Source organism: Papio anubis, chromosome 3 (genome assembly GCF_008728515.1).
Source record: "Papio anubis isolate 15944 chromosome 3, Panubis1.0, whole genome shotgun sequence".
Classification (NCBI taxonomy): Eukaryota; Metazoa; Chordata; class Mammalia; order Primates; family Cercopithecidae; genus Papio; species Papio anubis.
Window position 1 is genome coordinate 98,874,276 of NC_044978.1, and position 24,933 is coordinate 98,899,208.

General features: G+C 39.4%; 1 protein-coding gene across 6 annotated transcripts in view; it reads left to right on the forward strand.

Annotated features, from left to right (window-relative positions):
* KIT (KIT proto-oncogene, receptor tyrosine kinase) overlaps nucleotides 1-11,018 on the forward strand; it is an 83,331-nt gene extending 72,313 nt beyond the window's left edge. For 2 of the 6 annotated variants that reach the window (XM_021938619.2, XM_021938621.2), the window contains exons 15-21: nucleotides 1,603-1,691; nucleotides 2,144-2,271; nucleotides 3,334-3,456; nucleotides 6,741-6,852; nucleotides 6,964-7,063; nucleotides 7,417-7,522; nucleotides 8,669-11,018. In XM_021938619.2, coding sequence (XP_021794311.1) covers nucleotides 1,603-1,691; nucleotides 2,144-2,271; nucleotides 3,334-3,456; nucleotides 6,741-6,852; nucleotides 6,964-7,063; nucleotides 7,417-7,522; nucleotides 8,669-8,797 — 787 coding nt within the window. In that variant the 3' untranslated portion in view covers nucleotides 8,798-11,018. Of the gene's footprint in view, nucleotides 1-1,599; nucleotides 1,692-2,143; nucleotides 2,272-3,333; nucleotides 3,457-6,740; nucleotides 6,853-6,963; nucleotides 7,064-7,416; nucleotides 7,523-8,668 lie in introns of all 6 variants that reach the window. The other 4 variants (XM_021938617.2, XM_021938620.2, XM_021938618.2 and 1 more) reach the window with 2 other exon arrangements.
* The last annotated feature ends 13,915 nt before the right edge of the window (nucleotides 11,019-24,933 follow it).

Here is a 24,933-nt window from a genome sequence, read left to right on the forward strand (position 1 = left end):
AAAATGCATTTTTAGTTTTTTTCTACACTTTAGTTTCATGCAACTGAATGAATTCTATTTCTGTTTCTCTTACGGTTCTGTCCTGCATGTATTTCCATTTATACCGTTGAGCTTGGTACTGTATGCATGTTTCCAGTGAGATGCTGTTTATAGGGAAAATGCTAAAGCCTCTCAAGTTGCCACAATAAAGTCCCTTTAAAACCTTTAGCAGAATGGCAAAGAGCTCTGAACTTATCTCTTTTTGACCTCTGGATTATTCCTATATACCTTGCCTCTTGCCCCTTTTAATTCATCATGCTATTAAAAGTCGTAACTATTCCAGCACGTTTTTAAAAATTCTGGACATTATTTTCATCTCTTTCGTCATTTGAATCATGTATAAAGAGCTTCGAGTTTGATTTACAACCAGAGAAGAATTCTTCTCATACCTTGCCTATTCTTTCTTTGGAAATGCTGTTAAGAGCCACCATTTGAGAAGACTTCCTAGATGTACTCAGTCCAACAGAAGTCATGGTTATTTCGCCCAGTCCCCTATACTGTATATTGCTGCAGTTGTGCGGTAGATTTTTCCTATCCTTTTTATGCACTTTATATCCACTGCATCTTGCGATGACAAGACATTGCCTCCTGAACCCTTAACACCAGGCCCTCAAGGAGACCTCAGTAAATATTATTGATGGGCAATTACCTCTTAAAGCCATTTTCTGTACCTCTGACTAAAGTTTAAAACCCCAGGTGAAACTTTTATGTTTTTTTAATCCTATAAACTTGAGTAATGTAAAGTGGTAGTAGAAACTGTACAAAACCACTTTTTGTTAGTTTCTCCTGGGCATGTGCTCATTATATGAAGAAATGAGCCATTTTGCTTCTTTCCGAAACCTTGGCCCTATATATATCCTTTAACTTTCTGATATAATGGCCTAAATTGTTCAATCCTGTGTGATGTTCTTTGTGCTTTGGGATCCCATATGGGATTGGAACCACCAGCACACTCTGAAGGAGATTGTTGTCATGGTGTTTCTATGCTAATCAGAAGCAGGAAGTACTAGAAATCTTGAAGAGTCTCCAGCCAAATGTTGCAGATTGAAGAGGTCCAGATGGTTCAGAAAATCATCCAAATTATTGGTGTTTATCTGAACCAACTTGATTTTTTTTTTAAAACCTTTTTCCATCAGTCACTATATGTTAACGATCTCTGCCTCCCCCATAACACATCTTGGAAGCTCTTCTTTGTCTTTCTTTCATCTTGTCTCCTGGGGCTCATTTAGAGAGTTTGAGGTGATACAGGATAGCATATTTGGCTCTCTGTCTCCCATTAAATTCATTGTGTCAAGAGATGGGAAATTTCTAACCTGAGTCCTCTATATGATTAAACACAAAAAGGACACCTAGTTTCTGGGCATGGACCCCAATATCAAATATTAAAAAGTCATATCTTACAGAATAAGATTTTCAAACTCTATTCAAACTTTACATGGCTTTCTTCAAATTGGTCCAGTCTATTATGTAGCAAAGGGGATGAGGAGGTAGAGCCTGACCCGTGAGTGCCCTTCTGCGTGTCCCACTTGATTCAGTCATGACTTGTTTCATCTCTCCCAGCAGCGATAGTACTAATGAGTACATGGACATGAAACCTGGAGTTTCTTATGTTGTCCCAACCAAGGCTGACAAAAGGAGATCTGCGAGAATAGGTGAGTACCTACCTATCAAGCAACAAGAGCAACTTTATTTACAAAGAGTATATGTATCATGCTAATGTGGAATATAACATCATTCCCAGTAGCAACGATGCAGACCAGTTCTGCTTTACGGTAGCAATGCCAATGGTCAATGGCAGTTAGGGTTGTAAGTGGGAATTTGGGGTCAGAGCATTTGTTTTTGTGCCTGAGCATCTTACTATAGATATGGGATCTTTGTATTAATTCGCCATCCCTCTCTACGGATTTTGTAACTCAGCCTAGGATTGTTAAATATTAACTTTGTGATTCAGCATCTACCTTTGCTGGACACGAGGGAAGTGATCTGCCTGCAAGTTCACATTAGTTCATTCATTACCAGCCTTTGGTATTGTCACTGCCACTGTCTTTTCCTGTCCTAACCTTTATGGTTTTAATCGCTAAGAAAAATCCTCTCTTCCTCACAGGCTCATACATAGAAAGAGATGTGACACCCGCCATCATGGAGGATGACGAGTTGGCTCTAGACTTAGAAGACTTGCTGAGCTTTTCTTACCAGGTGGCAAAGGGCATGGCTTTCCTTGCCTCCAAGAATGTAAGTGGGAGTGATTCTCAAAAGAGTTTTGTGTTTTGGTTTTTTGATTTTTTTTTTTCTTGAGAACAGAGCATTTTAGAGCCATAGTTAGAATGCAGAGTGTCATTTTGAAGTGTGGTAACCAAAAGCAGAGGAAATTTAGTTTCTTCATGTTCCAACGGCTGTCTCTTTGGAATTCCTGTTCTAATTTGTAAGCTTTAAAGTGCAAGCCTGTCTAAATGAGTTTTTCTATGAATATTCTTTTATATGCATTGAAATTCATTTAAAACTTTTGGCTTTTAGGACATAGGATATGTTCCTAGAGAACAGAATCATTTTATCAGTAAAAGCAGAGGGCACCTCATAGTTACAAGGCTTAGGGTGAACCATAGGCTTGAGTTTTATTGAAGTTAGATCCAAATATTATATGTGTGGCTTATGAGGTATCAGGAAATAAGGGGTCAGAGAGAATAATAAACACTTGGGAGAAGGATAGGAATGGAAAGAGAATGATGGAATGAAAACAAGGAGCATGGTCTGTGGAAGGGTGAGAGGATTCCTTAGGAAGTAAGATTAACCAAACAGAATGAGGTTACCAGTCCTACCCTTAAATGTCATGGGTGACATTTCCCAGCAATTACCAAACTAAGAAAGGATATAGGATGGCTGAAATAAAGACCTTCTTCCGTGTGTCCTTGGGAGATGTTAGATTGAAGTTGCAAAGGCACGTTAGGAACTCTGTGAAAGGACATTCAAAGAAATGCATGCAAAATGAATTTTCAGTTTAAACAGTATGATATGACTATTTCTTATGTATTTCCCTATGAATGAAAGCAGTCCTGAGAAGAAAATAGCATTTATTAGAATTGCTTTGGAAAGAGATTATAGTAATTAGACTCTTGATTATGTGAACATCATTCAAGGCATACTTTTGATTTTTATTTTTGGTGTACTGAGTACTTTAAAACAAAAGTGTTGGATTTTTTATAATATAAGCAACACTCTAATATTAAAAAGTTAGTTTTCACTCTTTACAAGTTAAAATGAATTTAAATGGTTTTCTTTTCTCCTCCAACCTAATAGTGTATTCACAGAGACTTGGCAGCCAGAAATATCCTCCTTACTCATGGTCGGATCACAAAGATTTGTGATTTTGGTCTAGCCAGAGACATCAAGAATGATTCTAATTATGTGGTTAAAGGAAACGTGAGTACCCATTTTCTGCTTGACAGTCCTGCAAAGGATTTTTAGTTTCAACTTTCGATAAAAATTGTTTCCTATGATTTTCATAATGTAAATCCTGTCCAGGGATATCACACATTTTAGCAGTCAAATTAAGTGTACTTCAGCAAAATTTGCATGGTATGCTGAACATTACTACAACTAACAGTCAATAATAGAATTCCTAATTCTAATTGTGTAATTATGGGGCATGGGAAGGAAACAGAAATAGCCTTAATTTTCATTATAGCCTGAGAATGGCAATGAACTTGATTTTGCTCAAGTGTAACAAATGTAGGTCATTGAAGGTCACAGCAGGATAAATTTTGGCGGGATTGACATACCGTGTGAAAAATACTAAAATCTAAGATCGTGTTCAGAGTTAGCCATATAGAATGTTGGATCCTAGAATACACGGAGAGCTATTAAATAGGTTCATAAGTAATAGCGGGTTTGTAGAACATAGTAAATGTTTTTCAAAGTGCTGTATTTCATTGCCAATTACTGAATCCTCAGAACAAACCCTCGTCCTATAATTGCAGCACCTTCCTATTTTAAAAGTTGGAGAAACTAAGGCATAGCATATTTTAGTGCTTTTTATCTGAGGTGACACAGGGCAGTAGAGACTGAAACCAGAGCCTGTGATTTCCAGATTGGCATCTCATCGCCATGGAAAACCATATCGCCCTTTATATTCTTCTGTGCCTGTCTTCCTGGGCTCATTTCTACAGTCAGATTTATTCCTGGAGGTGGAATTGGGCCCCTTATGATAATGTAGTGTCCCCCTCATCACTGCAGTGTCTCTATTGGTAGCCTGTACCCGACTTGGTTTTGTAAGAGTGTTGCTGTGTTTATCTCCTGGCCAAAGCATGAATTTCTGAAAAGGCTGCCCTGAAGCTAGATATTATCATCAGGAGTGATAATAAAAACAGCTTCTCTTCATCCTCGTGCAATTTTGGAAGGAAGAATGATAAGTTGTTAATTATCCAGTCCTCTGAATATTGACCAAAGGGAGGAGGAGGAAGGTGGCAGTCTCCAGGCCCAGTCTTGATGAATTCTGTAATCTGTCTCCATTATTTCCTGGCTGTGTAATTTTGTCAAGAGTTATCCAATAACTCTGAATCTTTGTTTTTCTCCCCTTGGGAATAATAGTGATTCCTGACTGAGAAAGTTATGAGTTAATATATGTAAAGTGCTCAGGACAGTGCCAGACATATTGTTACTATTCTTTATAGATGTCTTATTTACGATCTGAATAATCGTGATGATGGTTATATACTGTCTTGTTATTAGTTAGTGACCTTAGTTTGAATTGACAGAGGGGTTGGCTCCATCAGGCTTCCAGACTGTAGAGTCCAGTTCAAGTCAGTTGAACTAACCAATCACAGACGTCGCTTTCACCTGTCTAGTGGGTAAGGAGAATTTCTGGAACAAGATAAGAAACTCAAACATGTTACTGCCCTGCATTTATGTCATCATCATTTGAGATCTCCTTGTTACGTCAGGTTCTCTGAAGTTCTTTCCTTTCACGTGAGTTCTTCATCATTTTTCGTGTCATGGCCCCTTTTAGAGTCTGGTAAAGCCTATGGAACCCTTATCAGAACACTGTTTTCGACGCCTATGATGAAATATGTAGGATTACCAAGGAAAACAGTTAAACCGAAATAACTATCACGTTATTAAGTAAATTTGTGATATGTCAGTACATGTGTTTACTACAGAGAGTAACAGGCTCTGTTAGGTTGGTGCAAAAGTAATTGTGGGTTTTGCTATTACTTTTTTCTAAAAACCACTGTAATTTTAGAGTGGTGATTAATGTAAATATGATTTTGAGATACCTGTAAAGACTTAATAGGATATGAAGATGTTCATGACAAAGTCGCAGGTACAGCTAATACTACTGTGGTTTATCACCTTTCTTAGTAATTTGAAGAAATGCTAAATTTCATCTAGAAATTAGCAAAACTAAGGATGTCATTTTTCCTTTCCAAGTTCACAGGCCCCTGAATTTGACACCCATAGATCTCAGGTTAGGAGCCCTCATAGGAACTTTAGCACAACATCTAGGAAGAGAAGGGATATTGGAAGTTTGTTTTGTCTTGTTTTGTTTTTTTAAACTGACTAAAATAACTTTAACACCAAAAAAAAAAAAAAAGCTGTCCCAGATTTCAATCCTAAATGGATTAAGAGAAGGATTGATTTAGCTTTTTATGGCAGATTAAGATTGGGAATCCAGAATGCATCTAAGAGGAATAGTTACAGAAAGTTCATCTCAACTTTAATGGAGAGAGTTCTCCAAAGAGTCATGATCACAAGCCACTACTGTTTATTGGGTACTTGCCTTTATTCTAGGCAGTTTTTCAGATAGCACTGAGTCAGGTGGTGCTAAGCATTTTTACCCACATTGTCTTATTTAATGGGACAATTCATAAAATTCATAAAGGACAATTCATAAAATTAAAAGTGTTCATTTTGTTTTACAGAAGATACGGAGGTTTAATTACAGATATTTTAATGACTTCCCCAGTGTATTAGAGTTTTGGGTTTTGACAGAAAACCCAAAATAAAAGAAGTCTAAGGGTAGCAGGCCAGGATTGGTATAAAGATTCCATGGAGTACCTGGGCCAAGTCTTTCCCTTCCATGCTTAGCCATTCCTGGGAGTAACCCCCATGTCCATGGTCCAAGATGATCACCAGGTAGATAGCCAGCCATCACATCCAGAAGGCAGGGGGCCCTTGCACTACAGAAGAGAGGGCAGAAGGCACATGCCAGCTATATTGTAAGGAGGTATTCCTGAAGCTGCCATACAGCACTTACAACTTGGTGGCCAAAACCGAGTCACCTCACTACAGCTAGCTAGCTGCAAAGGAGGCTGGGAAATGTAGTCCTAATTGTGAGAGGCCATGTTTCTGTTTTTAAGGAAGGAGAGGGACATATTCAGTGGAAACTAACAAATCGCTGCATTACCTAAGGCCCATGATAGAGCCAGAGCTAAAATGTCTGGCTGTCTCTGATGTTTGTGCTCTTAATCTCCATGCCGTACTGACATAGTGTTCACATCTTAAAATGGGGATAATGAACTTGTGAGCCATGTATTTCAGAGGTGATTGGGATCATCTGAGATTATATAGGTAGAAGGTTTTTGTGAGATGGTACTTAAGTTATCATCTCACATTTCAGCAACAGCAGCATCTATAAGAATATCTTCTGTTCAGTTTTGTTGAGCTTCTGAATTAACATTGTTGACTCTGTTGTGCTTCCATTACAGGCTCGACTACCTGTGAAGTGGATGGCACCTGAAAGCATTTTCAACTGTGTGTACACATTTGAAAGTGACGTCTGGTCCTATGGGATTTTTCTTTGGGAGCTATTCTCTTTAGGTAAAATGATCCTTGCCAAAGACACCCTCATTAGACTCAGAGCATCTTCTTGAGGTTTCATTAGTGTCCTGCTTCCTTGTGATTAACACTGCTTTGCAAACTGTGTCTCAGGAAGCAGCCCCTATCCTGGAATGCCAGTCGATTCTAAATTCTACAAGATGATCAAGGAAGGCTTCCGGATGCTCAGCCCTGAACATGCACCTGCTGAAATGTAAGGGTCGAAAAATTTTTCCTTTAGATCACATTTTCCCTTTTATTTTTCTTTTTAAAGACAGAAACCCAGATGTTGAGGGTTTTCATAACACAGTTTGAAATGTCACTTGGTTTCTTTATGACACGCTGGTCAAATGTCATTTCTGTAGTTTATTTTCATAATCTCTTGTCACCAAAAATACAGAAAGTTTCAGCAGCATTTCATACATGCAGTGTTTTATGTTATCCATACGTCAGTCCATATGTCCAGTTGCATAGCTCTGGAATTATTACTGAAGTTGCTGGATGCCATACATTTGAAAACAGACTGAGGGTGTTGAGGAGGGATAGTAAATGGCCCTTGTCTTGCAGGTATGACATAATGAAGACTTGCTGGGATGCGGATCCCCTAAAAAGACCAACATTCAAGCAAATTGTTCAGCTAATTGAGAAGCAGATTTCAGAGAGCACCAATCATGTGAGTATACTCTGGCCGAATCCTCCTTCTCCCAGTTCCAGGTGTGTCCTCCTCCTCAGGTTTTCAAGGTGAGGACTAACCTCCCAACCCCTTCTCTCCTCATCTTAGGTTGCAAATTGGGCTTCAAGTAGGGGAAGTAAAGCAATGGAAACCAGTTCTTTCTGCCCAGCCCTCCTGTTCTGAGCCAAAGAAGGATGTGAGATTGAGGGGGAAGGGTGGAGAGTTTTGTACTCAGTGGAAGTAGAAGTTTCCGTAAGGATTTGCCATGTTTCCTCCCCTATCTCAAATGCTGGTCATGGGGTCAGTATTTTCTCCCTCTCACATGTCAGGGCCATTCATCCTTTGGAGGGTTGGGGTGATGTGAATAGAATAAACGCATAGAAAAGACAGCTTGTTACTGCAGTGAAATAAGCCTTCTGATCAAACAAGCATAGCCAGAAAATGGCAGATAGCTGTCATGCCCACAAGCCATATAGAATGAAGAGCTGTTTGAAGTTGGGAGATCCCTCCCAGTGATTTGGGAAGTGGGGGGGAATGAAAACTCAAATCTATTATTTCCTCTCTTGCTTTTAAGGAAGAATTAGTGATACTTTGACTCTGATTTTTTTAAGCTGCTTTCTTTACTGGGCTGTGTGCTTGGAGCTATCTTTTCTTTCCTAATAGCACACCACTGATAATTTTTGGGTTAAAGCTTGTTCTTCTGGGTTTCAAAGCGTGTTTCAACTTAAACAGCATTTTTCACCCAGTTACTTTGATTCTTGACAGGAGACCCCTGGAAGGGCCATGGGTTTCTCAGCAAATTACATTGGTTGTTGGGTTGTAGTTGGCTGTAGAGATTTACAAGCCTTTTTAGATAGGTTTGATAGTGCTTGCTCCCTGGTGTGCCCCATTAGAAGAGCTAAGCTTGTGCATGTTTTGTCCCTACTTCTTGTATGAAGTTATTTCCTTTGGAAAAATGAAGGGGAAAACAAAGCTTATATTTGTTTTGTCAGTATGACTTGGGTTTTGGCCATAAAGTTCTTGTAAACCACTTCTCTCTTAAGAGTTTCCATCAGTTAGTGGTGATCTTGACACTGTAAGTATGCCTTTTGTTGCTGTGTTCATTGTAGGGACCTGGTGTATTGACTATGCGCTTGTTTTCCCCAGATTTACTCCAACTTAGCAAACTGCAGCCCCAACCGACAGAAGCCTGTAGTGGACCATTCCGTGCGGATCAATTCTGTCGGCAGCACCGCTTCCTCCTCCCAACCTCTGCTTGTGCACGACGACGTCTGAGCAGAATGAGTGTTTGGGTCACCCCTCCAGGAATGATCTCCTCTTCTATTGGCTTCCATGATGGTTATTTTGTTTTCTTTTGACTTGCATCCAACTCCAGGATAGTGGGCACCCCACTGCAATCCTGTCTTTCTGAGCACACTTTAGTGGTTGATGATTTTTGTCATCAGCCACCATCCTATTGCAAAGGTTCGAACTGTATATATTCCCAATAGCAAAGTAGCTCCTACCATGAACAGAAAACATTCTGATTTGGAAAAAGAGAGGGAGGTATGGGCCGGGGGCCAGAGTCCTTTCCAAGGCTCCTCCAATGCTGCCCAAAAATATGGTTGATAGTTTACCTGAATAAATGGTAGTAATCACATTTGGCCTTCAGAACCATCCATAGTAGTATGATGATGCAACAAGATTAGAAGCTGAAAACCTAAGTCCTTTATGTGGAAAACAGAACATCATTAGAACAAAGGACAGAATGTGAACACCTGGTCTTAAGAAATCTAGTATTTCATGCTGGGAATGAGACATAGGCCATGAAAAAAAGGATCCCCAAGTGTGAACAAAAGATGCTCTTCTGTGGACCACTGCATGAGCTTTTATACTACTGACCTGGTTTTTAAATAGAGTTTGCTATTAGAGCGTTGAATTGGAGAGAAGGCCTCCCTAGCCAGAACTTGTATATACGCATCTATAAATTGTCCGTGTTCATACATTTGAGGGGAAAACACCATAAGGTTTCGTTTCTGTATACAACCCTGGCATTATGTCCACTTGTGTATAGAAGTAGATTAAGAGCCATATAAGTTTGAAGGAAATAGTTTATACCATTTTTTAAGGAAACAGTGTAACCACAAAGCACAGTCTAAAAATCTCCTCTTTTAGCTGATGAACTTATTCTATAGATTCTGCGGAACAAGTCTATCAGCTTCAGAATGGCATTGTACTCAATGGATTTGATGCTGTTTGACAAAGTTACTGATTCACTGCATGGCTCCCACAGGAGTGAGAAAACACTGCCGTCTTAGTTTCGATTCTTACGTAGCAGGAAATAAAGTTTAGGTTCAGCCTCCTTCACAGGCATGTCCTGGACGCCGGGCCAGTATCTATATATGTGTGTGTACGTTTGTATGCGTGTAGACAAATATTTGGAGGGGTATTTTTGCCCTGAGTCCAAGAGGGTCTTTTAGTACCCAAAAAGTAACTTGGCTTTCATTATTAGTACTGCTCTTGTTTCTTTTCACATAGCTATCTAGAGTAGCCTACCAGAAGCTTCCATAGTGGTGCGGAGGAAGTGGAAGGCATAAGTCCCTATGTATTTGCAGTCCACCTGCACTTAACGCACTCTGTTATTTAGACTCATCTTACTGTACCTGTTCCTTAGACCTTCCATAATGCTACTGTCTCACTGAAACATTTAAATTTTACCCTTTAGACTGTAGCCTGGACATTATTACTGTAGTTTACCTCTTTTAAAAAACAAAACAAAAAACTCTCCTTCCTCACTGCCCAATATAAAAGGCAAATGTGTACATGGCAGAGTTTGTGTGTTGTCTTGAAAGATTCAGGTATGTTGCCTTTATGGTTTCCCCCTTCTATGTTTCTTAGACTACATTTAGAGAACTGTGGCCATTATCTGGAAGTAATCATTTGCACTGGAGTTCTATGCTCTCGCACCTTTCCAAAGTTAACAGATTTTGGGGTTGTGTTGTCACCCAAGAGATTGTTGTTTGCCATACTTTGTCTGAAAAATTCCTTTGTGTTTCTATTGACTTCAATTATAGTAAGAAAAGTGGTTGTTAGTTATAGATGTCTAGGTACTTCAGGGGCACTTCATTGAGAGTTTTGTCTTGGATATTCTTGAAAGTTTATATTTTTATAATTTTTTCTTACATCAGATGTTTCTTTGCAGTGGCTTAACGTTTGAAATTATTTTGTGGCTTTTTTTGTAAATATTGAAATGTAGCAATAATGTCTTTTGAATATTCTGAAGCCCATGAGTCCTTGAAAATATTTTTTATATATACAGTAACTTTATGTGTAAATACATAAGCGGCGTAAGTTTAAAGGATGTTGGTGTTCCACGTGTTTTATTCCTGTATGTTGTCCAATTGTTGACAGTTCTGAAGAATTCTAATAAAATGTACATATATAAATCAAGTGGAATCATTTGATTGTTGAGATTCGTGAGATTAAACTTTAAAGCATTAAAGTGCATTCATCCTGACAACATTTTGTACTCAGTTTTCATAAAATATGTGCAAGACTATCAGATCATACTAGGATTTACATACTTAGAGATTGAACAGATATTAAGAATTTTCATCCGTGTGATATTTTCTCATTTTAGTCTTACAACCTGAGGTCTCTGTTTAAATTGAAAAATAGATACAGTGAACATTCTAAAAATTTTACACATAGCTATGATTACTATTAGATTGATTCATGTGAATTTTTGGTATTCACGTGAATTTGCTGCCATTTTTGGCAGCAAAATAATGGTCAAATAACAGCAATTTCATGTGGCTTAATTTAATATGACTGGCATGTTTCCTCCCAGAAGAGACCGTCTAAAAATATGAACAGTAAAATAATAGACCAAGTTAACATGAGGAATCCCAAGAAAGTGGCTTGTATTCTTGTTGGCTTGAGTTTTGAAGACAGGTTATTTCAAAATGAGATATTCATGCTCCACCTGAAGTCCTTATTCTTACTTGCTTCTGGAACAGAGTTAGGTTCCACTTCTACTTGGAGGGAGGTGCTTAGTATGTATGAACTGGGTGCCGTCATGTGGGTGAAACATTCTGCATGCCCAAGTGATTCTGTCCAGACCACTGGAACCCAAACAGAGGCTGAGAGTTCTTCAGCTTGAAACAAAGGAAGCACCCTGAATCACATAATCCTATTAAGAATGAATTAGGCACCCACACACTCTCAGTCATGACTGCCTTTATTGATGTGACATCTACACCTGCAGAAATGTCTCCTGAAAGGAAAGGGAAGGGGTGAAAAGTGACCTGTAATGAAAAGGAATCCTTTTAAAATCAAGAGGGAATTGTGTGGCAAAGAATGCGTCAATAATCAGTGAAAAACACCCACATTTCAGTCAGGCGATTCCCATTATTTTATTACAGACAGGAATGAATGCTAATTGACCACAAAACAAAGAAGTCTTTTCTTTCCGAATGTTTTCGCTGTCATTTAGCCTTTGTCATGTGTGAGAAATTTGCGTTAGAAGCGGTTGACAGGCCCCTGTGTTAGGAGTCTAGCTAATTTTCCTCACCAGCCTAGCTTTTCAAAGGAAAGTAATACCAGGTCTTGGTGCCCAGGCTCAAACTTGGTTCAAATCTCAGTGCCACCCCTGTCTCTACCACTTACTGTTGTGTGACATTAGGCAGATTAGCTCTTGAAATCTCAGTTCGTGGGAGTAGTGTCTACCTTGATGTATTAATGTGAAGCTGTCGAGACCAGCTCGTTCATATGCCTAATAAGTTTTGCCATGGCCAATTCACCTTGTTAAGCAGGGAGGGTGGTGCTTCTGTACTGACACAACTCATATAAAATTATACAATCAAAAACTTGCTTCTAATTTTCTTAGGTGCAAACAGTATTGTACAAGTGTGCTGCAAAACTTGACGTTGCTATAAAGATTTCTGGGTGGTGGTGGTTTTTTTTGTTTGTTTGTTTTGTTTTGTTTTGTTTTTTTAAATCCCAGTGTTTGGCCAGGAATTCAAAACTCTCTATTCTTGCTCCAGCCTTCCTTCCTACTTCTCTCCCATTATCAAAGGCCCATGAGTGTGCCCCATGCTCTTCTCTGCTTCCATTCTCAGACTGCATACTGTCCCTTCTCTCCAGCAAGACAGACCAGCAAAATCATCTCGATGGGAAGTTGTCGCTGAACTCCCACAGCACTCTTTACTTTTTATGGCTCTTACAATTGATTTTCCAATTATTTTGGCTCTTGTCTTGTCCCCACCCCCACTATATCCAGACTTAAAATCAGTTAACATAAAATTCCCGTATGTGCCAGGGTTACTGCATTTACTTGTTTAAATATTGAATTGTCCAGACACTCAGGGGTTAAATTGCCCAAGAGGTTGCAAGAGTTACGTTTTGCCCAAGTTCACTGAGCAGTACATGAAGCCAGACTTAGAATCCAGATCTGTACCTCAGTGATGGCAAATACCTGGTCTTCCCACGCTGGTGTCTCCAACCACCCTGGCCATGCAGACATCACTCATCTGCCACCACACCCTCCAACTGAGCCCAGGTGCCTTAGAAGTCACAGTCTTCTCCAACAAGCTGATGTGAATCAGTTGGTGTTAGCCTGCAGAGAGACTTACCTGTCCCCTTTAAATGATGACCAAGTTTCCATCTTCCTGAGGGACAGATGTTCTTCATCTCAGACACCCCCAAAGCTGCTAGCACAGTACTTCAAGAGTGGTTCTTTTTGAACAAATAATTGAACATCCCATCAGTGTTTGGAGTGAGAGAGAGCCATTTGGGAGGAAAGGGGCCCAAGAAAGAGGGGAAATAGAAGAAGACAGAAGGAAGTGAAGTTAGCTTAATTTCACATGAGGGGGTGGCACTTTGGGGAGAAGGGAAAGGGGAACTAGAAACATTCCTTTGGACAGCCTTACTGAGGCCTGTACAGAGGCTTTGTGGGAACAAGGAGAAGAGAAGAAAAGGAAGGCGTTGGTAGACTGGGAAGGGTGGAGACGAAGGGAAAGTGGCAGGAGTGCTCTTCCTTATTCAGAAGCAGGGAGAGGAGCTGAAGCTGACAAGCAGTTTCTGGGCTTGAGGTGCAGAAGCTGAAGACAGGAAGACCGTGCCACCCCACACTTGGTCTTGGAGAAGGTCAGCAGCACTGGCGTCTGCATGAGAAAACGCCCCAGCGGAGAGGTCTCGGGATGAGCAAGGCTTCAGGAAGCACCAGCTGGGCAGCCTTTGAGTGAACCTTTATGAAGAAAAGTGTATTGGTTTGCTAGGGCTGCCATAATAAAGCAGTTGAAACTGGCTGGCTTCCGTATGGAAACTGGTTGTCCCACAGTCCTGGAGGCTAGAAGTCTGAGATCAGGGTGTTGGCAGGGGCAGTTCTTTCTGAGCACTGTGAGACTCTGCCCCATGCCTCTGCCAGCTTCTGGTGCTTTGTCGGCAGTCTTTGGCATTCTTTGTACATCTCTGTCTTCAACTTCAACTTCACATGGTGCTCTCCCTGTGTGTGTGTCTGTGTCCAAGTTCCCCCTTTTGGTGAAGACACTAGTCATATTGGATTAGGGGTTCAACCTATTCCAGTACAAGTTCATCTTAACTAATTACATCTCCCAAGACCTTATTTCCAGTAAGGCCATATTCTCAAGTACTAGGAGTTATGGATATGACTTCAACATAGGAATTTGGAAGAGACACAATTCAACCCAGAACAAAAAAATCTCAAAACCCTCTTGATTGCAGGTGACCTGGTCCTCCCTAGAGTACTGAAATGGGCTCTCTAAAAACTCTTGAATGATCTCCAAAGTTCCAATTTCAGAGCCCTCTGTTCAATCATTGCATTACCTAGAGCAGTGTTTAGAACAGAGTCTGGTCTGTAGCAACCACTCAATTGTCAAATAAATGAAGCTTTATGCATTGAAATACTCCTCCTTGTAACTTGCCTTCTTGCCTGCATTCTCTGCTCCTCCTCTTGGTCTTCCTCCAGCACCCTTTTAAAAGTGGCAGTTCCAGCATTTGGTCCTTTCTTATTTCAGCTGATACATTCTCCAATCTCTGGTCAATCTCATCTAATCCCTGAGATGTGGCTGTCATCAACCAACCTACAATTTCCAACTCTGTCTCTGGCTCTGACATCTCTCCCTTTGTGTAGACTAGAATTGCCAGATAAAATAGAGGACATCCAGTTAAATTTGAATTTCAACATTTAATATAAGTATGTACCCTTAAGTATTTAGAACATATGGATCCTAAAAAATTATTGTGCACTTGAAGTTCAAAGTGAAACTGATGACCAGTATTTTGTTTACTAAATCTGATAACCCTTGTCTAGATTGTGAGACTCTTGAAATTAAGGACGGCACTTAATTAATTATTGGATATTCTAAGTCCAGCACATGGAAGAAATGCAGTTTCAAAGACACTAAAATATGGAAAAGGAACTTTATTTTATTGAAGATCTGCAAGTGGCAAACCCTTTACTTTTTGATGTCTAAATTGTCGTTTCACCTTCATTCTTAAAAAAATATTTGCACTAGATATAGAACTCAAGGATGGCAGTTATATTTTTCAGCACATTCGTTTCCACCCTCTTCGAGTTTCCATTTTTTGCTATTGAGAAGTCTGTTCAGATTGTCATTCTCCTGAAGATATTATTTTTTTGTTTTCATTATTGACTCTAACATTTTCTCTTTGTCTTTGGTCTTTACAGTTTCACTATGATATGTCTAAGCTTGAATTTCTCTTTACTTATTTTATTTGAAATTATTTGGACTTCTTGAATCTATAGATTGGTGTCTTTAATCAATACTGGAAAAATCTCAGTCCTTTTAAAATTGTTCAATCTTTAAAAAATCTTTCTTCTCCATCTTATTTCTCGTCTCCTTCTGGTACTCCAATTCAATGCATCTTAAAGTCTCACTGTATCCTCCATATCTCTTAATCTGGCTTTCGTATTTTCCTTCTTTTTGTCTTTCTACGCTACACGCAAGGTAATAACTGTTCTTCCTGTTATCCAAATTCCCCTTCAGCTCCTGTCCATGGAGAACCATTTTAGTACCTTCACTGAGGTATAATGAACATAGCATAGACTCCACTGGCCATTGTAAGTATAAAATTCAATGATTTTATTAAATTACAGAATTGTGCAACTATTCCCACAATTCAGCTTTAGAACATTGCTGTTATCCCCAAAATTTCCCTTATGCCTGTTTGCAGTTAAAAGGTATTCAAATAATTTTAATGGATTAATTTTCAGTTACTTTTGCCCTGTGAGATGATACCACATATTTGACTTTCTCTTATATTACTCACTCATTGAGTCATTTATTATCTCTAGGCTCTTTCTAGATGTTTTGGTCATATAAATAACAGTGATAATCAACAGGTTGCCTTGGTTGGAGAATTATCAGTGGTGATAATACTGATGATAATGAGAGCTACCATTTATGTAATGCCTATTATGTCCCTGGATCTTTATTGGGTGTGTTATACGCATTACTTTATTTGAGCCTCACAACAATCCTGGAAGGTAGGTATTATTTGTCTCCATTTAAAGGTGAGAAAACTTGGCCTCTGAGAGACTTGCTATCTTGCCCTAAACTTCACGGTTATGGGCAATGGAATTGAGAGGTAAGCTCTAGTTTGACCCCTGAGTCATAGGATTTTAAGCAGCAACTTCACCAAAATGAGCAAGCCCTTTCTTTTTCTCAGTGTTGGATGATCTTTTAGCCATTTCATTTCACTTTTAAAAATACAAGAGAAGGCTGAGCATGGTGGTTCACACCTATAATCGCAACACTTTGGGGGGCCAAGGGGGAGGATTGCTTCAGCCCAGGAGTATGAGACAAGCCTGGGCAACACAACGAGACTGCATCTCTATAAAAAATAAAAGTAAGATAAATAAAAATACAAGAGAAGGTAAGGAAATCAAATCAGCCACTTTGCTACTTACTACTAATTCCTCTAAAATGCTGGTGAGAATGTAGTTGAAGTAAATGCTAATATAGGCTCCAGAATTATCTGTTGATGTCACAGGTTTGTGATCTGCCCACTTCCTGGTGTGCCATGTGAACTTCCCCATGTCCTTCAGGGACATTTATCCCTCTGTTTCAAAGAATAATCTTTTTCATTTGAGCCTAGTGAGAAAAACAAAATGCTGGATTTACAGAGGGGTGTGGAGTCTGAAGTGTGGAGAGGAGCATTAGATAGAGCCAATCAAGAATTTCAGATCAATGAGAGTGTGGGTGAAAATACCGCCTTTCTCTCGATCCAACAGTTGTTATTGTTGATTATAAATTAACAAGCTGTTACCCATATGTCTCCTCCACTGTCGATTCCATGTTCATTGGTTGAACGCGGCTTCTATGATGTGGGTTCTTCTATGAAGGGTTTAACTTCACAAGGGCTAAGTCCTCAGGGTAAACGCTCCTAGTTGAAATCAATGTTCTCAAGTGACTCAGCTGTGTGTCTCCATCCGTGGCTGACTTTGAAGTGTGCGTGCCTTTTTGAGCACATCAGCAGGACCATGGTGTATTTTATGATACTGACCTTTTTCTTTGTGGTCTGTGGCTTAGCAGCCACTCTTGTTCTATAGCAAATGAAGAATGAGGACAGGCAAAAGGACTTTCTTCATGGCTGCTTGTCTCAGGATATGAATAGGCATCCTAGGGAAACTGAAAACACTTGTGTCCACACAACAGGCCACCTGGGTGGCCTGAGTGCCAAACCCTCTTATGTGGCATAATTTGCTTCTAATCAGGGTGCATTTTACTCCTATGGAGTGTTTGGTATAGAAAGCGGGTATGTGTGAACTGAATTTCTCTACTGCTACATTCAGATACTCCAGCTGGCATGATAGCATGATGTGACAATAGTTTTTATTGAATGATCTGGTTCATTAGCAAAGACATGAAGTGACTTTGTTGAGAAGGATACAGAGGCTTCCAACAGGTTCAGTGAGAAAGAATGCTGTGGTTAAGTTCTGTCTGCTTGGACATAGGCATGGGGAATTGTATTTTGTGTGCTAACTCTTACATAGCACCCATATATAGCTCGTATGTTCTCAGTGCTTTACATACATTCATTAGTCTAATCCTCTCAAAAACCATATGTAATAGTTATTATTTTACAGATGAGGAAAATAAGGCACAGAGAAGTCAAACAGCCTGCCAAATGTTACAAAGCTAGTAAGTGGCCAAGACAGGACTGGAATCCAAGGAACCTGGCTTCAGAGTTTGGGTTCTGAACCACTATGTCAAACTGCCTCTCTATGTACTTATTTTCCCATTCTAATCAAGACAGACTACCTAGGTCAGCCGGATTCCATACAGGCCTCATATTTTTCCCTGGCCTAGGATGCAAGAGGGGGTCTTCTCCACACGGATGCCTCCTACACATGAGTTTCATGGGACTTGAATGCCCTTCTTTTCTCCTAGGCTGACAAGGATTTAGATTCCTGACTTTGCAAAATGAGATGGCTTTTTCAGGCAGACAATAAGGAAGCTCCAAGGATAAATAGGCACCCAGAGCACATGTTGGTGACAATTGAACTGTCTCTGAAATGCATGATATCTAAGGATGACAGGGAAAGTAGAAGACAATGGTACAGTGTAAGGCAGCAGTCCCTAACCTTTTTAGCACCAGGGACCAATTTTGTGGAAGACAATATTTTCATGGACGGGGTGAGGAGAATGGTTTCAGGATGAAACTGTTCCACCTCAGATCATCAGGCATTAGATTCTCATAAGAATTGGGCAGCCTAGATCCCTCGCATGTACTGGTTAACAATAGGGTTCATGCTCCTGTGAGAATCTAAAGTTGCTGCTGATCTGACAGGAAGCTGAGCTCAGGCAGTAATGTTCCCTTGCCCTTGCAATGCAGCCTGGTTTCTAACAGGTCATGGACCAGTACCGGTCCCTGTTGGGGACCCAGGTTGTAAGAAGTCCCAAGCCCATCCTCTTGCCTTAGTTGTGCTACTGTTTACCACTTACCTGACCTCCTTTCTTAAGCAACCATTTATTAAGCATTAAACACTTAACTTGCATTATTTCATCCCATCCTCACAACAGCCCTAGGAGATAGGGAGTTATCTGTATTGCAAAGATGAGGAAACTAAGACTCAAGGAGTTTAAGTAAATTTTGTTTAACTCCAAATTCCCTCTCAATGGAAGCAGAAAATTTCCACTGTTGTTACTGCTGAACCCCAAATTAAGTCCCAATAAGCAAAACAGACAATAGCGATAGGGGTCCCTGAAGTCCACTTGCCCGCCCAGCTCTTCCTCCACAGCTACCCCGCAGACTCTAGTCTTTCACAGACCACATTTGGGAAACCACTGGAAGTTCCCTGCAGTTCAGCAGCTTAAAATCCCACCTTGTAGTGATGTGGTTGACTGTGGCTGAGGTCTCCTCTTACTTGGGGGAATTCCCCAGTCTCTTAAACTCAGCCTCTTCTATTGACTCAAACAGGAAGACATGGAAGGAAGCACACCTTCCCTGTCTACAAGTTTCCGAGATTTCTCCAGCAATAAGGCTCTTGTTTTTAAATTTCTTTTTAATTTTTATGTAATATGCTATTACATTCAAAAGATCTGCTCAGCTCTTATTTTCCTTTAGGTAATCAATGTTAACTTTGATATAATATCTTTCTGTTCTTGTGCATATATTTATATCTATTATTTAAAGAAATGGGATTATTCTATTAAGGAAGGCAAAGAATTTTTATCTGAGGAATGTGAGTCCTTTCTAACTTTTAGGCCTAAAAAGCCATTAAAATGAGAAACAATCACATCCTACTTCCCTGCTTTGTGAGCTATGCATTCATCCACTGAACCTGCTTGCTATTGCCTAATTAATCTAATAATGCCACATCAAACACTATAACCCACACTCTATAGTTTAACAATGTATAGCCAATCACTAATCAATGTTATTTCTGTAAACCAATGAGAATTCCTGACAAACAATGAGTGTCCTGTCAGCCCACTCCCTGTCTCTCTTTTTTTCTTTTTCCTTTAAAAATCCATTTGTAACTTCCACTAATTGAAGTATACATTCATGGCAACTTGAATCTATGCTTCCGAGTTGCAGTCCTCAACCTTGGCCCAAATAAATTCTCTGCTTATATTAATTTTGCCTCAGTTTCTTCCTTTCCTTTTATGTCAACATTATATATATATGTTATATATATACACACATATATATGCAACTAACATTGCATTGCATATATATATGCATTGCATGTATATATTCTGCAACTAGCATTTTAACTTACAATGTATTATGATTATCACTCCATATCATCACATATAGATTAAATTTACAATTTTCCACAGTATGGATCTACCACAAACCTGATATTTTCAGGTAAGAACGTGTCACATTGGCTATTGGCAGTCTAAGATCTTATCATTTTTGGTCCACTTCTACCAAATGCAGAGGATGGCATACATTTGTTTGTATGGACTAAAAGCTAAGTCAGGGGAAAGTATGTGATATTGTATTTTGGTCAGTTTAGTAAGTAAAGATAATTTATACAAGAGGGCCTAGTGCAGTGCCAGTTGAGGCACATGTGCTCATTAAATGTTAATTAAATCTCAAAATACAATATGCTTTGGTAAGTAAGAATAACTGAGAAAGTAGAAGGAATATTAGTGTGCCTGGACTGATTTTTATTGAAAGTATTTTAGAAGTAAGATTATTAGTTTTTGTAGATGTCTAAAGGAAATGGGAAGAAAAGGAGTTATTTTCCCATCACACACATACTTCTATAGATTGTCTGCCTATGATTAAAATAGAGCCAAACCACACCAGGGTTGCATTAGACATTCACCCTTCAGATAACAATAGGTTATCACTTTCCTTTTGAACTGCTCTCCAATGAATGCAACCCCCCTCCTCCCAAGAATGTCAATCAATCCTTACTCCAGTTTGGGTGATTGGTAAAGCATTAGCCTGCTCTTAACCGCAATGAAAATAGCTGCACTCCAGGTACTTGTCTGGCAGTATAAGCTCCAACTCCCTGGCATTCAGAATCCATCAAAAGCCTGGTTGATAGAAACAATACTTATGCACAATTGTCTAAAGAATAATCAGTTCATCTGCCCTCTCTTTTGAAATTCAAGTTCTATTCATGAACGTAAGAAAGCTGTGTGTATGGATTGGGTTATATTGTACCATAACCCCAGAAATGCTTTTGCCAAATTATGCTTTGGGTTTAATCCATCAGCTTTCACCACAGATTAAAGAAATTGTTGAAGAAGAGCATTATTACGATTAATGTTTATTGTTTGGAGTCCAGAAGAGTTGAGTTTTCATTCCACCTCTGCCATCTATTAGCCATAAGTCTTTAAGGAAGTCATATAATTCTCTAATATACAGAATTTAAAAGGAACAACAACAACAACAACGACGAATAGTCACATTCACAAATGGGCAAAGGACATGAATAGACATTTTTCAAAAGAAAACAAATAAATGGACAAGAATATGAAAAAATGTTCAATATCACTAGTCATCAGAGAAATGCAAATTAAAACTACAATGAGACATCATCTTATACTAATCAGAATGACTATTACAAAAATGACAAAAAATAACAGATGTCAGTGAGGATGTAGAGAAAAGGGAACTCATACACTGTTGGTGGGAATGTAAATTAGTACAACCTCTATGGAAAACAGTATGGAGATTTCTCAAAGAACTAAAAATAGAACTTTCATTCTATCCAGCAATCCCACTACTGGCTATCTAATCAAAGAAAAGGAAATCAGGCCAGACTTGGTGGCTAATGCCTATAATCCCAGCACTTTGGGAGGCTGAGGCACGTGAACTGCTTGAGTTCAGGAGTTCAAGATCAGCCTGGACAACATGGTGAGACCCCCATCTCTACAAAAAAATTCAAAAATTAGCCACATGGTGGCTCTCACCTGTGGTCCCAGCTACTTGGGAGGCTGAGGTGGGAGGATCACTTGAGCCCAGGAAACGGAGGTTGCAGTGAGCCGAGATCATGCTACTGTACCTCAACCTACACTGAATGAGACTGTTTCAAAGAAAGAAAAAGAAAAAGAGATTACATCAAAAGATACCTGTACTCATATGTTTATCTCATCACTATTCACAATAGCAAAGATAAGTAATCAATCTAAGTGTCCATCAATAGAAGACTGGATAAAGAAAACATGGTATATATACACAATTGAATACTATTGCGCCACAAAAAAATAAAATCATATGTTTTGTAGCAATGTGGATGGAACTGGAGGCCATTATCTTAAGTGAAACAGCTCAGACACAGAAAGACAAATACCACATGTTCTCACCTATAAGTGGGAGCTAAATAATGTGTATACATGGAAGCAGAGTGTGAAATGACAGACAATGAAGACTTGGAGGGGTTGGGGTTTGAGGGGGTGGATAGTAGGAGGTTGCTTTGGGGGATACAATGCACATTGCTCCAGTAATGGATGCACTAAAGGTCCTAACTTCACTGAAATGCAACACATCAATGTAGCAAATTGTACCTGTACTCCATGCATATATACAAATAAAAAAATTTTTAATGAGGAAAATACTATTTAAAAGCCTAGAAGAAATATATAATCAAAATGCTTCACAAATTATGTAATTTCACACTCCAATTTAAATAAACTGAAATTCAAAATCATAGATGATGTATTGTGGATGTGATGTATACAAGAAAAATGGCACCATAGTTCAAATCAGAGGACTTTTAATCAAAGAAAGGGCATTGAAAGACTGGAGAATGAATGTATGTTCATAGAATTAATTTAAATAAAAGGTTTAAGGTATTACTGAGTGTTTTTTTTTTTTTTTTGGCTTTTGTTTTTGTTTTCAATCTGTCAGTGAGTTACTAGACCCAGATAATTTTTATTGTATTATTTTCACTAACAGCACTTTTAAGACTCATGAAAGAAATCTCATGAAACAGAATGTTTTGGCTTATTGGATTTCGTGAATCAAATAATGTTTTTTTCTCTTTGTAGTTACTCCTAGAAAGCTTGGAGCCAAATGAGCGACTTACCCCTTGCAAATGGAGACCATTTGATGATACACATTTTGTATTAATCTTGTTTCCTCCCTCATTTCATTTTCCTTTATTTGTTTTAAAGATTTATGTTATTTTATGTAACTCTATGTATCATGCAAGATACAGATATCAAACCTGCGACCTTTCTATCTCAAGCAGAGAGGGATTCAGTGTAGAATTAGGTGCTTAATCAGGGGCTGGAATGGTGGGCTCTAGGCTGGTTCTCCAAGAATATCTTCCAGAAAAACACTGCTAAACTGACCACAAGGGCTGCTGCTGCCTCTGACACAGTCAGGATATGAAAATTGGGAGGCCACCACTGGAATCGTTGATCTCAAAAGCTCACTTCATAGCTGTATCCCAAAGGTGAGGAAACTACTGTTGCTTAGGTTGCTGCCTCTGCTTTCTCATGTCCATAAAACCAGGAGCTGGGCAATGTAATACAGAAAAACTCCCTTCCCAGTGCCCGTGTTTCCCAGCAACAGCAGCTGAAGCAGGAGGGGAATTACCGCCTCGCCCTCACTTCCTCCTGCTACACCTCAGATAAGTACTGCTGACAGGTGGAATTGAATTCACAGTAAGAACCCTAGCTTCAAGAGAGTCCAGGAAATACTTTCTTGTCAAGCACTCTGCAGCACTGCAACCAAACTAGAAGAAGGCTGCAATGAACGCTAAGAGCCAATCCAACTATAAGTATTTTTGTGAGTCGCCATAAATCCTTTCCAGTCTAAGGTATGGTGGGTAGGGATATAATTAGAAAGATGCTCCGAATCCCTTCACCTTTTAAAAAATAAAAGTAGCATATCCCCTCCTTACATTATATCCAACATACCTATTTTTTCCCTCACACAAATATTAAGAGTAACACTTGGAGAAAAGAGGAGACTGGAAATTAATAAACTAGAGCTGAGCACTGATTCTACTAGCCATGGGACATGAAACAAGGCTGAGAACCAGTTTTCTCACTAATATAATGAGAATAACAGTAACACCTTCCCTAACTACCTCACATTATATTCTAGGGATAAAGATCTCTTTATTTTTGCCTTTAAAAGACATGTGGCATTTATGTTTCTAAATCACATTTTATCTGCTGTACACCCCCTATGCTACCAAGCTGGCAAGATATTTAATCTAAGTCATTATTGGGCTTCCTCTCTTCCCCAGAGAGGACTTACACAGTAAGACAGGAGAGACGGTTCTTCGCCTTTGGTCCGTAGTAGTTGATGTAAGATCCTCATTTAAAAGTCATGCATGGTGCCTTGAAACCAGGCATTTCTGTTGCTCCCGTACCAGCTGGGGAGCCAGGTCTTTGGTGCCAGACATACATCGACAAATGAGGCACAGACAGCGTCCTTAAGAAGTAGATGGGCTCCTGGGAAATAGAGATCATAAATACATAATTTATTACAATGGGATCAGGGGTAGGTATACAGAATGCCTTAAAAGCATAGAGCAGGGATTGATTAGTTTTGTCTGGGGAGTCAGAAGAGACTTTATGGGGCCTGTCATAGAGTAGCTACTCAATAAACCTGGGGCCTGGCTCTTCTTTGTTTTTCAGAGTATTCCTAGAGTATTGAGGTGTCACAATGCATGAGCCCCACTTAGCTGCTGCATCACAAAACTCCTATTTCCTTGCGAGTCTCAGGAAATTTCCCCAAATATCCCTTATCCCCTCTGAGAAAACCTAGCATAATGCATTCTATAAGCCCAGGTTTTAAAAAATGAAGGCTACAAAAAGGAACAGGTGTTGTCTTCCGGCAACTTCTGCCTGCCACACAAATTAATCTCTCAACAAATTGTACTGCCACATCTGAAAAAGAGTTCTCAGACGTGTCAAGTGTTATATAAATGCATAGAACATAACTCAAGGCCTTGCTGTTTGCCTAATCTAGTACGAGGCTGGTCCTAACAAGTAGCGGCATTTTGGCTGCAAGATTCAGAGAATGCCCTGAAAATTGTACAGATTAGAAAATATACAGCATTATTTTAATTGTTATTTTTAGAAGATTAGAAAGAAAGGAAGCAGAAGGTCATAATGAAGGAAAACCTTCTTCAGGTCTGTCTAATCCCACCGATACGCTGCCAAGCAGCTGGGGGACTTTGCACAGGTCATTTAAGGTTTGTGGGAGCTGGATTTGTCATCTTTGAAATGAGATGACCGTGATATAGCAATGGTTTTCAACATATTCAGTGGGCATGAGGACAGGGGTGGATAGATCTCTAACCTTGTTTTAATTAGAGCTATCTGACATTTATCTGGTTTATAGATTGGGTAAGAAGAAAGAATTCTGCACTCAAAGCAAGAAAAGGTTTTGAAAACCACTAGACAGATTGATCGCTAGGTTCTTTGCTTCTGTGAATGCAGGTGAATCTTCTGAGAACA